The 15371-nt window shown below is 41.7% G+C and overlaps 1 protein-coding gene across 1 annotated transcript in view; it reads left to right on the top strand.

Moving 5' to 3' along the window:
• LOC136786200 (tyrosine-protein kinase Dnt-like) overlaps positions 1-13601 on the top strand; it is a 70618-nt gene extending 57017 nt beyond the window's left edge. Inside the window, exons 4-9 of the mRNA XM_066747785.1 lie at positions 570-744; positions 4089-4293; positions 9883-10039; positions 10365-10632; positions 10892-11078; positions 11178-13601. Of these exons, the coding sequence (XP_066603882.1) occupies positions 570-744; positions 4089-4293; positions 9883-10039; positions 10365-10632; positions 10892-11078; positions 11178-11426 (1241 nt within the window). The 3' untranslated portion in view covers positions 11427-13601. The remainder of the gene's footprint in view (positions 1-569; positions 745-4088; positions 4294-9882; positions 10040-10364; positions 10633-10891; positions 11079-11177) is intronic.
• Positions 13602-15371: the final 1770 nt, after the last annotated feature.

Here is a 15371-nt window from a genome sequence, read left to right as displayed (position 1 = left end):
CCGTGGGGCAGCGATCAAAGAGAGCTCTCTTTGAGCACTTTCCACGGTTCGTCGATCTCGCTCATTCGATGGTACCGCGATACATATAAACGACCATCGATTGCTGCCTCCGGCTCTTCGATAAAATCGACTTCGCCTCCAAAACCGAATGGATTGTTCGCGCACCCTTTATTTCACGTATATACGTTTCAACTAGAATATATATATATATATATTGCATATTCTACAGATATGAACAACTATATAATATTATATATATAGAATAAACCAAATTAAAAAATTATATTATAAATCGCTCGATTTTTAGGACTCCAAATGCGTCGAGTCATTTTTAAATGCTTTTGGTACCAGAACCACTGGTGAACCGAATTTATGGTTTTCTCTTTCAAAAAATCAATATTATAAAATTGATTTGTTTCTTCAAGAACAATTTGTTCCGAAGGAACGTCTCTGTACATTAAACTCGTTACCAGAACCACTGACACAAACAGGATCAGGGCCCTTTAGTTTGCTACAATTTGAAATAATATCCGCTAAAAGATCGATATTATAATCAAGTTTATTTCCAGGAGTTCAAACCCCACCGAGGAACGACTCGGTGAGATTGGAGCCAGGACCACTGGTCAATGGTGCTGGCGCCCTTTACGTTGCAGCAACCTGTGCCTGTGCCCTGATACTCGTAGTGGGTAGCGTCGCCAGTGCTCTGTACATTCGAAACAGCAAGGCTCGCGTGCAAGAATCCCAGTAAGTATAATTACATCTATGTATATATAAATATACAACGTATAGCAAAAACAAATGAATCTCAATATTTATTGGAAGGAGAGTAAAAGGAAAGAATTTGACGAGAATGATTGTTAAAACACAATTGGTGTGCGATTCGTGGTAGGAGTTGGATTTTGCAAGAGGGAAATTTCGCTTTTGTGTAGTAAGGCGCCTTACGGTAAGACGTACGACCTTTCCAAGGCTTTTACGTATCGCCAGGACGCATTCTCATTTTCATGCCGAGTCGCTCCGGTGAAAAGTCGTTGGCGCGTGTTTCGAGAGCGTGCGAGAGTGCCGGTGTGAATTTTCCTTAGGATGTAGGGGATACAGAAGGTATAGTAAAGGAGGGGGTAGCCCTGCTACCACCCCACCCCCCCCCCCCCCCGTGAAGCCTCATCTACTCGCATTGCCATATAGCGAGCGAGTAAAAGAAGGGGGGGGGGGGATAGGGTACAGCGTGTTGGGGCAGATTTCTACACCCCCGCGGGAAATTCGACGGATAAGCTGGATAGGAGAGAGCTCGTCCGAATGAAATATCCTTTCAATAAGCCTGGTGATCCGTCGGTCGCTTGGCGCGCCAGCCGCGACATTTTATTGCGCGATTCTGTCCCTCGCGATCTCGACGATTCCTCCGGGATCCCAACAACTTTGCCAAAAGAGATCAGCCAAGCATTCAAACCCCCCCCCCCCCCCTCCATCTTTTTCTCCCTATTACATCCCAGGCTCCTCCTCCTACACCCCTCGCTCCACCTGCATCTTTTTCACTTTTCACCCTTTTTTCCTCACTTTTCCTCCAATTCTTCCTTATCACTCTACTCCCCCCCCCCCCCCCCCCCCAATAATTTGCACAACGTCGCGTACGACGAGACCTAAAAACTGTTCTCCTATATTGATTAAGCACCAGCTGTTTTTATAACCTTTTTTATGTGTACCATTAACGCGTTGCTATACGGGCTAATTATACGATCACACGTGCACGCTCATTTGACAAAGAATTGTTTGCAAAATTTCCCATGAATATAGATGAGAGCTTTGTACAAGATTGCATATTAAAGAAACGGTTTATATGGAAAATAAACACATGTCACAAGAGACGCTGACATTTCTATTGCTGCAAAGCACGAGGGAAATTAAATTTCAAGAGAGTTCTGCGAGTTCTGCTATAGATACTGCCCCATATGACAGTGTATGATGCTTTATGCAACAGCGACGAGATCTTTTGATGTTAAAAATGTAATAACATTTTTAAGTCTCTTTTCCGTTTTTCACGTCTATCGGGTCTAGTTTGGAAATGGAGCTATAGTCCTTATATATATATAAAGCCAGCTTAATTGGGAGCTTGGATTTTTCCACTGTACAGTCGTATTCCGTGGTTCCGCGATGTCTTTATTTCTTTGCTCGAAAATATTGTTGATGGGGAGAGAAGAGAGACGTAAAGAACTCGTTGATATGAAAAAGGTCGGTTTGCCTTATTCCATGCTGAAGCGGTTTCGACGCCAGCCAATAGTCTCCGGAGATATATTAGCTCTTTTGAATCTTTCCTCCCTCGTAAAACATGAAAAAAACAAGCACCTCTAGTATCCTTCCATCTCCCTTTTAAACCCCTCTCTCTCTCTCTCTCTCTCTCTCTCTCTCTTTAGCTCCTCGCAGCCCCACACCCCAACCCCCGACTATAACGATTTATATTTTCCCTCGTCCCTAATTCGCCTCACATTTGATGCCCATTCGTTTCACTGAACATAATCTCACTGTTACGGTTAACTGAACGCGGAGAGATTAGTCGAGGGATGATGCCTATATACATCCATGAAACATCGATCGGTTTAAGATTCTAACTAATTAATTTTTTATAGCCACACTTTGCAGCCCGAGAGAATAAACTCGCCTGTTATAACGTTATTAGAGCGAGTTTATTAAAAATTTACACGTCGTAGTTTTTACCTGGGTGCACGTGTATCCGAACCGTTGACTCAGCTCACCGATATATCCTAGTTATATAGAAACTAGTCGATTTTTGTATGCATTCTTTTTAGCGAGGTGGATAATGTTTAAAGCAGCTGGACTATATATAGGTATAGAAGCATGTATGTATAGTATTCAAATGTATATGGACAAGAGCACGTATCTTTTTTCAAGCTGCATCCATATACTGGCGAATCGTATACAGAGTGCTCTTCGGATTTGCAGAGTTGGCAATAAATCCATAGAAATATTTTGATATCTATATTTCGACCACGACCCTTGCATAATGTTCCAGTTTTGCCTCGCGCATTCTCTTCTCACTTTCCTTCCCGCTATATATATGCCTACGCCTCTTCCTTCCTTCCTCCTTTACATACACGCTAATACTCCTCGTAAAAAGGGGATGGACCCTCTCTGAAAATTTTTGCACCCTCCGGCGGTAAGCGGTAATTTCACACATTACAAGGATTTTCTACAGACGTTGTATATAGAAAAGAGCAATATATACCGCTATGTACACATTTGCCTTCTTTCCTTCGCGATAAAAAAATCATAAAACACCGAAAAGTTTACACCGACTGCATCGTTTTTCTCGAGAATGTATTTTGCTTGGCGTGTATATATGTATATATATTATTGTCATGAAATAAGAGCAGAACTATATATAGAGGAAAGTCTCTTAATTCCATCCATTTTATATCAGCTAAACCGATACGCCGGGTATATATATGTTTCTTTGGGTACTGTATTGCCGATAACACGAGATGGGGATGAACGAGAGCCCCAGAGAATTTTCCAACCGAAGATATAAATCCCAGGACGATGGAGCTGGTGGAGGGTGAGATCTGCGGTAGTTTCGCGTCGAATCGAATTCATTGCTAAAAATGGCGTAAAAAGCCTAAGATTCACCCTGCTCTCTTCAAGTATATATTTATATAATAATAAACCTATTTCATTCTCCATTTATTCTCTAATTTCAATATTTGCTCTCTTTCCTGCAGTATATATTAAAGAATATTATTTATTCTTAAATGAGATATAATGGACAAATAAATGTAAAATATACATAGGCTCGTTGAAGATATTTGGGAAAAAGTTACATGTACCCTGGACTAATAATTTAATACCTCGAGGGAATAAATCATGTCTGGTGATTGCCCAAAGCTATCCTTATAGCAAGATATTAGTAAGTTCAGCTATAAATCTGATAACGAGCTATTGCCCTGAGGTATTGGATTATTCTCAGGATATCCGGGGCTCCTTCTCTGATTCTCGTGCGAGCTTGAGCATCGTACAGTTCCGGTAATAAGTGGTCTCGGGTGGAAGCTGCTCGGAACAATGTTCTTCCTTTGCACTTTCAGAAAAAGCTTGCCCTGCTGCAGTTATTCAGCGGCTGATACCGGTGGACTCGCCAGGAGTTCCGTCTTAGTAAGGGTAGACCAGAGGCCAGGAAGCGCCAATTCCGGAAGTTACGCGACCATAGCCGACCTCGAGCCACTTTATGCCAGGCCCTGTGGTTCCAGAGCGAGCTATTATGCAGCTAGTCACGTTACACATTTAACCCAGGTGAGATCCCAACACATGACGTTAAACCACCATTTATTTTAACCATTTACGCTTCACTAACATATATATACCAACTTTTATATCTTCCTTTACTCTATTTCTATTTATAATAATAAATATTATTTCAATAAGGGGAGAGTCTTGTACCTTGAGACATTTTTTTCCCAAAAGTTGTTGCAACCTACAGAAAATAATTTCAAAATATATCATTTTGCGTATTATATTATGCATAGACTACTTGTTTTTCAAAATAAATTAGATAAATTTTGTATTTTTTTTTTTTTTTTATATTGGAATGATCCTTTGATTTATGGAAAATTAAAAAGTATCCTAAAATACAGAATTTGCTTGTACATGTAAAAATCATGTGAAAATACATTTAAATTCAATATATAAATAAAATTTACATTAATCATAATATTTCATATAATAAAAATGAAGACTTATAAACTATAACATGATTTTCATGTATTTTCTTACGGTGTGCAGGTTTCGAAAATCCAAAAGTCACATAAGTTACACATTTTATCCAATCTGTAGTGTACTTAGTAAAGTAATAGCTTTCCCCGCAATTCAAACAAGTGTCTTCTGTTTGCATTTTAATAACTTTTTTAACCATTTCAACTCTCATATAATTTTCATTTACGATTTTCCATTTTTTCTCTTTCTTTTTAAGGTATTCTTTCATTTTTTGATGTATCTGTTTTTTCCCATTATCTAATTCAAAATTTAGTTCGTTGAAATTATTCTCACTTTGTGACATCTTTGATATGTGTTAATATTGGTGCTTTCTTGGGTCGCACAGAGCTATGCCTTTTCGCTTAGGGCATCTAAACTTTAAAATAAATGTATGCTACTCCAGTAAAAAAAAATATTTTTTCTCACATTACGTACACTTCTTTGAACGCGAGGCAATAAAAAAAACTAAATATTTATACCTCGAGACTGTCCCAATAAGGTACAGTTGCGACACGTCTCGAGGTACAAGCTATTTTTGCCATGTTAGAATAAAAATAATCATAAAAATTGAAACACTTAAATTTTTAAGAAAACGAATACAATTAAATTAAGAGTAATAAGAATACTAATGGTGAATTAAATAACTGTTCTCTTTCCTAATACAAAATTAATAACTTAATAAAGTTATAGATAAAAGTATACTTTTCATGTGAAATCGAACACTAGTATAAAGAAAGATACTTTACATTTTTAAAAAATAAGAAAAGCAATGAAATATTAAATAATTTTTTGCAATAATTACAACTTTTTAATGAAAATGATATGTACATCCTGTCTCAATACAAAGACGCCAAAGTACAAGAATCTCCCTATCTGAAAAAAGCAACAATTCATATTTTTCATTTTAATACAAAAATTCAATAACAACAGTGTTGATATTTTTTTCCAACTATTTATAAGTACAGTTATATAATGTTAAAAAATGTAACGTTAAAATTTATTGACAAATAAAGCGAGAGAGAATTAAAATAGAATTTTTGAACGATGAAGAATTCGGTTTTCTGCAGGTGAAGTATATAGTATATATAAGAGGCTTTATAATCCAGTATCTCTACCTATATACGATAACGCGAAAAACGAAGTTTGACGAATGCGTTAGTTTGTCGCTAGTCGATCCAATTTTGCATAGCTCGCCTCCCACGTTTTATCGCTTACTTTTAAGCTCAAGCTCGGTTGGCTTTTCACAATGGAATTTTTCACTTCCGAGAGCACGAGCGGGCTAAAGGGCGTCTTCATAATTTAAATGGCGGGATTATCGGTGCTCTATTGACGTCACTGCAAAATAAATAATTGTAAAAATACGAGAAGACAGACTAAGCAACCCCGTATAAATTAAGAATAAAAGGTCCTATCGTCGATGGGGATTGAAGAGATTTTCGCAAACTGTCGCTTCTCGTCAATTGCGTCGTTAGAAGATCAAAGCGTGCCAATTTTGCAGCTGTGCTCGACTCGAAGGTTTCATCGAGGGGGCATGAAAATTTACTGGCGCGACGTTTTATTCCAAACCTCGCGAAATTTCTACGCGTTAAACTATATTCACCTGCAATATATTTTCAAATTTATATAAACTCCATTTAATATATACGTGCAATAAAATAAAAATAATTTCACACGAGGAACTACACGATCGAGTTAATGTTTACTGCGATAAATATATAAAATATCGTGAGAAAAAATGCAAGACACCTTAGACGCGAGAATAAAGCTTGGAACGTGTAGAAGCCTATATATACATATATATAAGAATAAGAAGTTGGAAGATCCAAAGTTTATCGTATTTTGTGGTCGAAGGAGCTGCTGCTATCTACCGACCACTTTCTTCTGGCCATGCACTTTTCTTCATCGCCTTTGCTTCGAAGGTCCCTGCAGTTCTTTATTCAGCAGCTCCTCCGCCGCACAGTCAATACACGTGTACAGACCTTTGCAGCACATTTCGGACTCGACTATCTTCTGCAGCAGTGCGCAGCCTATCTGCTCTTCCGTTCTACTTCCAAAAGGGCAAACCATCTTCTTCCCTTCCATCCAGCAGTAGCCTTTTCCCACTTTCGTCCTATCTCGGTTCGTTGATCTCTTTGACCACACCCCCACCTTCGCCAATCATTCCCAAAGCTGCTTTATTTCGCGTTCGTGCAACTCCTTTTTTCTGCAAGCTACTGAAATTAATGAACCGGTCGAGCAAAAACTGAATAAAAACCATTCGTGAATGACCCTTCTAAAAATTTACTCATCACACTTCTCTACACATTTGACGTATTATATAATATAATACAATCGATAAGATTTTAGAGTATCAAATTTAAACGATAAGGAGTTATATCAATTAATACCAAATTTTTCTTTATTAGTTTCAAAATAATCTTTCCCTCTACTTTGCACTAAGAATAATTCCAGGTTCTTCAGGGGTGGGGGTTGAAACGCGGAATAAATACGCGATACGACGGGGTTTGACGGGTGCTCAGCGTTAATTTGGTGGAGAAATAAAAAGAAGCGAGTGAGATAGGTCGAAGGTTACACAAGCGGTTACCTCGGTTTTCTCCTGAAGCTCTCTTTGAGAGTAGAGGCGACTGTTGCAGGAGCAAGAGGATATATATATATAGGGGTGGGAGGAGAGAAACGGCTGAGCGAACAGGACGAAAGGACAGGGAGGAGAGGGCTGGTAGCTGGAAGTGAGTCCTGTGATTGTTTCGGCTTTGATCTTGGATCAATTTACCGGCTATACGCGTATGCCTGGAACCCTCCGTTGTCTGAAAAGCACCCTTCTCTCTTTCTCCCTCCTGCGGAAACTACGTATTTCCTCGTGTATATATATATATACTCGTAGAAATAGTGGCCTGTGTGCGCTAAGCGTCAGTTGTCTTCTCTTCGCGAAAATTCCAACTTCTCCTCCTCCGTCAGACTGATCTGACCCAACCTTCCATATATGCAGCTTCGGTATGTGTGCGTGTGTGTCTGCGACTGCGAGAGAGACCCTTTCCCTCTCGGTTGGTCCGATTCCCAGTAATTCCAAATCGTCTTGGCCCTGTACACTGTAAAACGATACGCTTGAGATGTTACACCCCCATTAAACACCCCTCCGCGTTTACGAAACAACAAAGATTTTCCTCCTTCGGCCCTTATTGGCGAAAACCAGTGAACAGTACTATCAGTTTCCTCGGGGATTTATTCAGGAATATATTCCAAGTTAGTCGCGATGAAAATATATTTTCCAAAATTAAATAATAATAAGCAATTTGAATATTGTATATAATGGAAGTATATATATATATATATCGAAACGACGAGAATAGTTTCCCATGGCCGTGGAGCGTGAAGAACGATGGTTCGAAAGCAGCAGCGCTAAGCTTTCGACGTACGTTTTAATCAAGTTAAATGGAAAATTGTATTATTAATTTGGCTGGTCCGAATTAAAACTCGCGTGTGCCGTCCCTCGGCAAGGCAAACACACGTGGGTGACGTGGGTCTGAAAATGAAGCTTTTAAAGCACCTTCGGCGAGGCCCGGGCTCGACTATATTTGGAGAATCCCCCTCGATAAATAAATCGAATTGCTTGTGTTCGCGGAGAGACGAAAAATCGTCGTGTAGCTGGCAAAACCCGACTATTGCAGTGATCGTTAAAAAAGCTTGTTTTCACGGCGTTTTATGCGCGAGCGAAAAAAGAGCAGCATTGCTGATTTTGCCTAATGGATTTTACGAATTATTTACCTATACGCCTCTATATATATATATACATATATGTATACTACCAGCACTTTTTGGTTCCTCTCGCGTCCCTAAATACCGCGCGTTAGTTTTTAAACGTTTCCACTGCGTGCGATCGAATAAATATGAAGTCTCGATCGAAGCGATATAGATGCGTTGGAAAGGCTCGATAGGTCAAAGAAGATTTTTTCGAGCAGAGTGGACGGTATGAATAAGTTATAATAGAGCAGAGCGCGACGAACTATGACAGATTTGACGTTCGATTTTCAATCGAGGTGGGAAACAACGAGAGAGCCAGCGCGTGTGGCAGCTTATATACTTTTGCAATAATTACAGGCCTCGATAAGCCATCGGAATTAGTCGTATTTGCATTTTCAGGGTCGGTATATACTGCGGACGAGTTTCCTAAATTATTTGAGCGACGGTTCAATCTACCTCGTGTTTCTAGACTGGTTTGTCGTTAGAGGGGGGGGGGATAGGGGTCGCCCCCGACATTGCCACCCTTTCGCGAATCCAATACGCAATTTGGCCCGTGCGTTTCCGCGTACTAATGTATTTCAAGCCGGTTTTCTAGCGCGCTTTTCTATTAAAGCGGTCACGGATATGGCACACACACACACACACACATTGGCCAACATTTACGGCGAGTATCGCAAATGTCGCTCGTGTGTATACGTCTACACAGTATATATAGGAGTGAGCGGTGGTGCACGAACGAGTGTGTGTGTGTGTGTATAGGTCGATGAGATCCGAATGGAAGAGGAAGGGAAGAGCCGGAGGCAAAACTCCGTAAAATTGAAATTAATGAATAGTCCCCCCCCCCCCTCCCCCTCCCCCTTAGCTAGCCCTCTTTTTCCTACTCCCTATACTCACCTGCCCGGGGCCAACAGCCTCTGGCTTTGCGACGGGGACCAATGAAAACCCCTTCTGGAACAAAGAGGGATGCGCCTATGAACGGTATAACGTTACGATACTGAGGGAAATTTCGTCCTTGAGGGACTTCCGGATACCAAACGTGGCAAATAATTCTTTAATGAAAGCCGCCTCTGCGACGACGTACCGTGTTCCCTTTATGAATTATGCGCTTTGATCTGTCGGCTTTTAATGGCATTGGTTAAGCAGTTTGGATATATATATATGTATATACGTATATACATATATATTAACGTGAAAGCACGCGTCGTCCCTAAACCAAGCGATCTCCTCTTTTATAATAGCGAGGAAAGCAGACGTCGTTTACGGTTATATTGGAGGAAGATTTCTCTTTCCCTCGCGCACAGCTTCAACAAGGGCAATTTTCTTGCTGCGATTAATTGACGAACGATCGTTCCTCCGCACTGCTTAATTAAATGCTATGTTTTTTGTCCTCAGAATACTGATCCCTGCGAGAAAGCCAGAGCATTAGCGGTCTCGAGGTCAGCGCTTTACTGCCGCAATCTCGTTCAGGAGGGCACTTTCGGTCGCGTTTACAAAGGCACCTTGGATCTAGCTGGACGTGAGCAGGAAGTCATTATAAAGACTGTTACGGGTAAGGAAAACTGTGTCAAGTGCATTGGTCTGCAAACCTGCGACCGTCCAATAATAGTACAGCGCGATTAACATAGATTTGCCGATCGACGATCGAACGCGATCGAAACACCTTGAGAAACCTTCCTTCCGTCATCTTCCCCACTCCTTTAAAATTTTGTGCGGTGAAAATTGAAAAATTCTCAACCCCCTTTTACCTACGCTCGATAAGCTAGAAATCGTACTTACCGACGGTAGATAAAGGGGGCGGAGGAACCCACTTTATCGACTGTTTCAAAACTCTGGCTCCCTCTCAAAATTTATAATATAATTCTTTCTCTAAACAGAAGTTGCTTCGGCGTATCAAGCATCGCTCTTGGTGGTGGAAGGCTCGCAATTGGCAGGTTTGGTGCACGCGAACATAGCATCGCTGGCCGCTGCTTGCTTGGATAGTTCGTGTCCACTTCTGGCGTATACGAGCACGCTCGACGAGCTCAATCTGAAACTCTACCTTACCGACGGCAATTATCATCCAGTTACGAGGGATCTGGTGCAAGTTGGTGCACAAATCGCTCGAGCTGGTGCTTTCCTACACGGTCGAGGTCTCTTGCACAGGTGACTCTCTCTCTCTACATGTACACACACGCCGAAAATCCTTATACACGCCTCCCCCCCCCCCCCCACAAGTCGAAAAGTTGTCCGAAGCAATTATCACGACCAAGCGCAAAAATCTCTCACGATTCGCATTGAAATGCTGGAAAACAGAGAGAATACGGAAGTCCCGTGGTTGAAAAAATGACGCATTATGCAATCGACGCTCATGCGTTATTAATTTATGTAGCTTCGATATAATGGAGTTTTTATTTTTTGTCAGGGATATCGCCGCCAGGAATTGCTTGATCGAACCCAGTAGCTTACGAGTGAGATTGGCCGACGCTGCTCTGGCGAGGGACCTTTTCCCGCAGGACTATCATTGTTTGGGGGATAACGAGAATCGTCCGATACGTTGGATGGCGTTGGAAACTTTGCAGCATAATCAGTACAGCACAGCAACGGACGTGGTAAGCGTTGGTCGTTGTCGAAGTTTAAAATCAGTTGGAGGGCCAGCATAGGTGCAGGTGAATCACATTGGAGTTATTTGGAATTTCCGTGTTACGCAGTGGTCCTTCGGTGTATTCCTGTGGGAACTCGCGACGCTCGGTCAGCAGCCTTACGTCGAAGTGGACCCGTTCGAGATGATGGCCTGTCTTCGCGATGGATATCGATTGGCCCAACCACGACCTTGCCCGGATGAGTTGTTCGCTGTCATGGCGGTTTGCTGGCTCGGCTTGTCCAGGGATCGACCCACCATGCCACAACTACTCGCTTATCTTCAAGACTTTCACGATGCGTTGGGTGGTTTCATCTAAGAAGCCGCGATGCTCTCCTCGTGTACCATGATACAAAACCTCCTGCGTTTGGTTCTCGCTGAAAAGAAAAAAAAACTGCAAAATAAAATAAAACCACGAGACTCCTTTTCCCACGATCCGCGAGAATCTCGATGAACCTCCTGCGTCTCTCCTTGTCCATTCGCAAGGAACGTATGAACGTGTATAAAAGCGAGCAAGCGAGTCCTCTTCTCGACAATTCGATCAATAAGAACCACTGGCCATTCGCGGAATCGCAGAATTTCGGCTCGAGCTGCGTCGCGTTTCGAGAGGGGGGAGGGGGGACTTTTGAAATTTGTTTACATTCACTCTCGCGGGGAGTAAAGGGGAACGCGCGCGACTTCTCCACGATCGCTACTCTCCAGCAGAGCTATTATCGCGAGCGAATGAACCAACAATGAGGGATTCGTACGGATACATCCGTCCATAGTAGTTAAACAATTTAAAGCGCACATTGCTAAGTGAGTCTTCGCTAATGTACACCGTGAATACGTAATACCCGAGTAGGACACCGCTGGTGAAAGACGTCCGTCTGTGTGTGTGTGTGTGTGTGTGTGTGCGTGTGGCGTTCGGTCGTGGTCGGTCGGTAGGGTAAGAGAGCTAGAAGAGAGTGCAAAGTGTGCTTCGCGCTGAAAAGAGTCATCGAAAGGGAGAAAGAGGGAGAGATTGATTTTTTTCCTCGATGCGAAGTTGCCTCGCCTCTCAATAGCAACGTGCTGCAACGACGCGAGGACGCGAGGACGCGAGGACGCCTCTTCCTCGACACCAATTGAATTTAACGTCGAGCCTCGTAGAATATTGCAGACTACATAGCAAAGTCCTCTTTTAGCGGATCCTATTTACGACTGCGCCAGACCTCGCTCGTTATTTATTATTCATTAACAATCACGATTACGAAACCGTGGATAATCGTGACCGGAACGACGGAGAGAGCAAAAGCAAAGCTCGGAACGCTTAAGAATCCTATTGTCGTATCTGACCTTCGGTGGAACACACTGTTGCGTAAATGGGCGGTCGAGCTATACGTACACCAACACAGTCACAGCTACGATGCGAAAGTCATTTTCAATATCCGTGTCTTGTGATACTAGCGAGCGTGAAAAATTTTTGCAATTATTTCCATCGCGAGGATGGAACCTTGCTAGAGTCTCCTATCGCGGAGGCTATATATATATATATATATATATGTCTTCTCTTCGGATTGCAAAAGGACGGAGCTGAAGCGAGCGTGTAAATATTATAAAGAAGGATTTCGATGAAATACGTACTACTTGTACAAGTAAGCACCACAGTTCCTTTTAATACTATTATACATATGTAATTTTCTATACTTTAGGTTCATGTATCGTTTACTCGAGCATAATCGCAGCAGCGCGCATCGTCATCGTCAGTCCAATGATTTAAACTTGAGAATCGATGATCGTTATTCATGCTGGGAATTATGACATTGGCGAACGCGACGGTTTCTTCAATGTATTATAAATGTTTAAATGTCGCATGTTCCTGATTACGATCATACGCTATTTTGTACCCCCCCCCCCCAACCCTCCTCCCTATCTTCCCCACCCTTCCCGATATACGACCATGAAATCCAAAAAAGAAAATTCAACTCGTAAAAAAACTATTATCTCATGAACGTAATTTCCGCTATCGATATACTACTATTTAAACACTAACTATTGATCGCTAATATTAACTGCAAAGCTCGTTTATTTGTAATCGAATCGTCGACAGTATGATGTATATCTCTAATATTCGTATTCCTTAATGTTTTTTAATGGAGGAACAGGGTAGGCTAGTGCTGCACTTACTTTTTCGCTGTCGATTTTTGCGTGGACTCGCGCCTTGTCTCCACGCCTTCTCTCTATATTTATTATATTATATAAATATGATATATTATATGTATACTTCTGTCTCCTTCTCCCGTCGCGAGCGCCCCCTCGCTCGCGGCACAAAAATCCTGAAGCATGAGCTGGGTGCTGGAATCCCACCGTTTCGGCTTGAAACCCCAAAGTCCCACGAGTGGATACGAGATTCCATGGCACTGTGTAAATACCTGTAGCGAATAATAACAGTGGTGCGCCGAGTAAGTTGATTTGTGCAGATTTTATTATTTCCTACGACGATTTACGGCATTATTTTTCAACGGAAAGTGAAATATACGTGTTAACAAAATTCAAATCTTTGTTTCATTTTCCTTTCTACACGCTCCACTTCCAAATGTCCTTAAACCCCAAACGTTCTATTTATATATTCTTTTAAATTTCAACTTGTGTATACAAGTACACAGCACAGGTAACCCTAAAGAATTTTTAATCTATTTTATCGCTTGCGCAAAATTACCGAATCAACATAAATCTGCCATATTTAGTCTTACCTGCGCAAGAATTAGGGCATTTTGATTAACGAGGCCAGTAATACATATATATATATATAAAGGAGAAAAATCGATTGATAAATAAAAGAAGAGGGGAAGAGAAGGGAGGTTGATTGTTCAAAAGGAGCAGGATTGCAAATAAGAAAAGCATTGGAGGTGTAAGGACAAAGCACATTGTAGGTAAGTCGGTCGGTCTCGACGCGCGTTCTCCAGCGTTCTCCAAAGGTACCAAGCGCGTATTTGTAGCGTGTGTGTGTGCGCGCGGCGCGGTATAGGAGAGAGACCCTTTCTAAAATCGCGGGAACCCGCCGGCTGCCAGAAGCGTTGCGAGGGGCATGGGAGGGGGGCACGCGCTATTTCCTAATCCAACCGAGAGAGAAGCGAAAGAGCCGACCAACCGACCAACGAAAATGAAAGTGACGGAGAAAGTTGGAGCATTGTTACGAAGCGTAAAGCCCGTGTACCGTGCGACGACGTTTCATCGTGCAGCTCGATCCACTCTCCTATCAGAGACAGAATGCAGGATCCCCAATCGCGTACTGCCTATTTTTATACAATTATTCCTGCAATAATTGCTCGAGGCACTGGCGAAACAATCACTTTAATTCCCGGTTCCCGCCAATTCGCTTCATTGACAAATTCTACAATTTAATCCACCCGTGCCTCTGCGGAGTCTCTCTCTCTCTCTCTCTCTCTCTATATATATATATATATATATATACACACCGAAAGGTTCAGCAGCTAATACATAACCGCCGTGAACTTTCCATTCACAAGCGATCGTTACACAGTCCGGGTCAATTTGTTATAGGTGAGGCTAATTATAAAAATTATGCTCTCGATTGTACCGAGCATAAGAATGACGCAATTCTCCTTGTCACTGCATATATATATATATATATATATATATATATATCACAATTGCTGGGGAAATTTCGTATTTATATCGATGATTCGACAATAAACTTATTGGCGAAAGTATAAAGAATATAAGAGGCAGTTTTCTTTCTTAGTGCCGAAGGATCGATAGCGTTTGGTTGCATGGATGTTCGTTGAAAAAGTTATACAATAAAGAACGGTCGAAGGAAACTATTACCGGAAGTCACGTTAATGCCATATGTCGAGTTGGAGCAAGACGCTACTTTCCATCTGTCAAAATAGATGCCTGTCGCAACGTCGCTGCTTCGTATACGCGATGATGATGATGGCAATACCCATCAGTGGTGACCACGATGGAGCTATACGTATATTTGTATATATGTATATATATATATATATATAGCTACAAGAAAGAGCAAACGTTTCTTTTTTCTGGCCAATGTCAGTTAGCCCGCTCCGAGGCTCCTTTTCGCAAGTGCATGATATATAACGGAGCAACGAGGCTCTTGCAAACGAATTATTATATAGCTTTTCTCCAAATTCCGCAGCCATATTATTCTATCTTGCCACGTAACTCTCTCCGAGTCAATCGCTCCTGGCGAATTAGCCATGGATTATTAAGTAATACCGACTCGAGAAGGGTATATCCAGCGATATTTCATCCCGATAGA

The sequence above is a fragment of the Prorops nasuta genome, unplaced genomic scaffold (assembly GCF_024137725.1).
Source record: "Prorops nasuta isolate Cenicafe-Biocafe unplaced genomic scaffold, Cenicafe_Pnas_1.2 PNAS00003, whole genome shotgun sequence".
NCBI lineage: Eukaryota > Metazoa > Arthropoda > Insecta > Hymenoptera > Bethylidae > Prorops > Prorops nasuta.
Note: the sequence above shows the minus strand (reverse complement) of the source record. Positions and strands in the feature narration are given on the sequence as shown.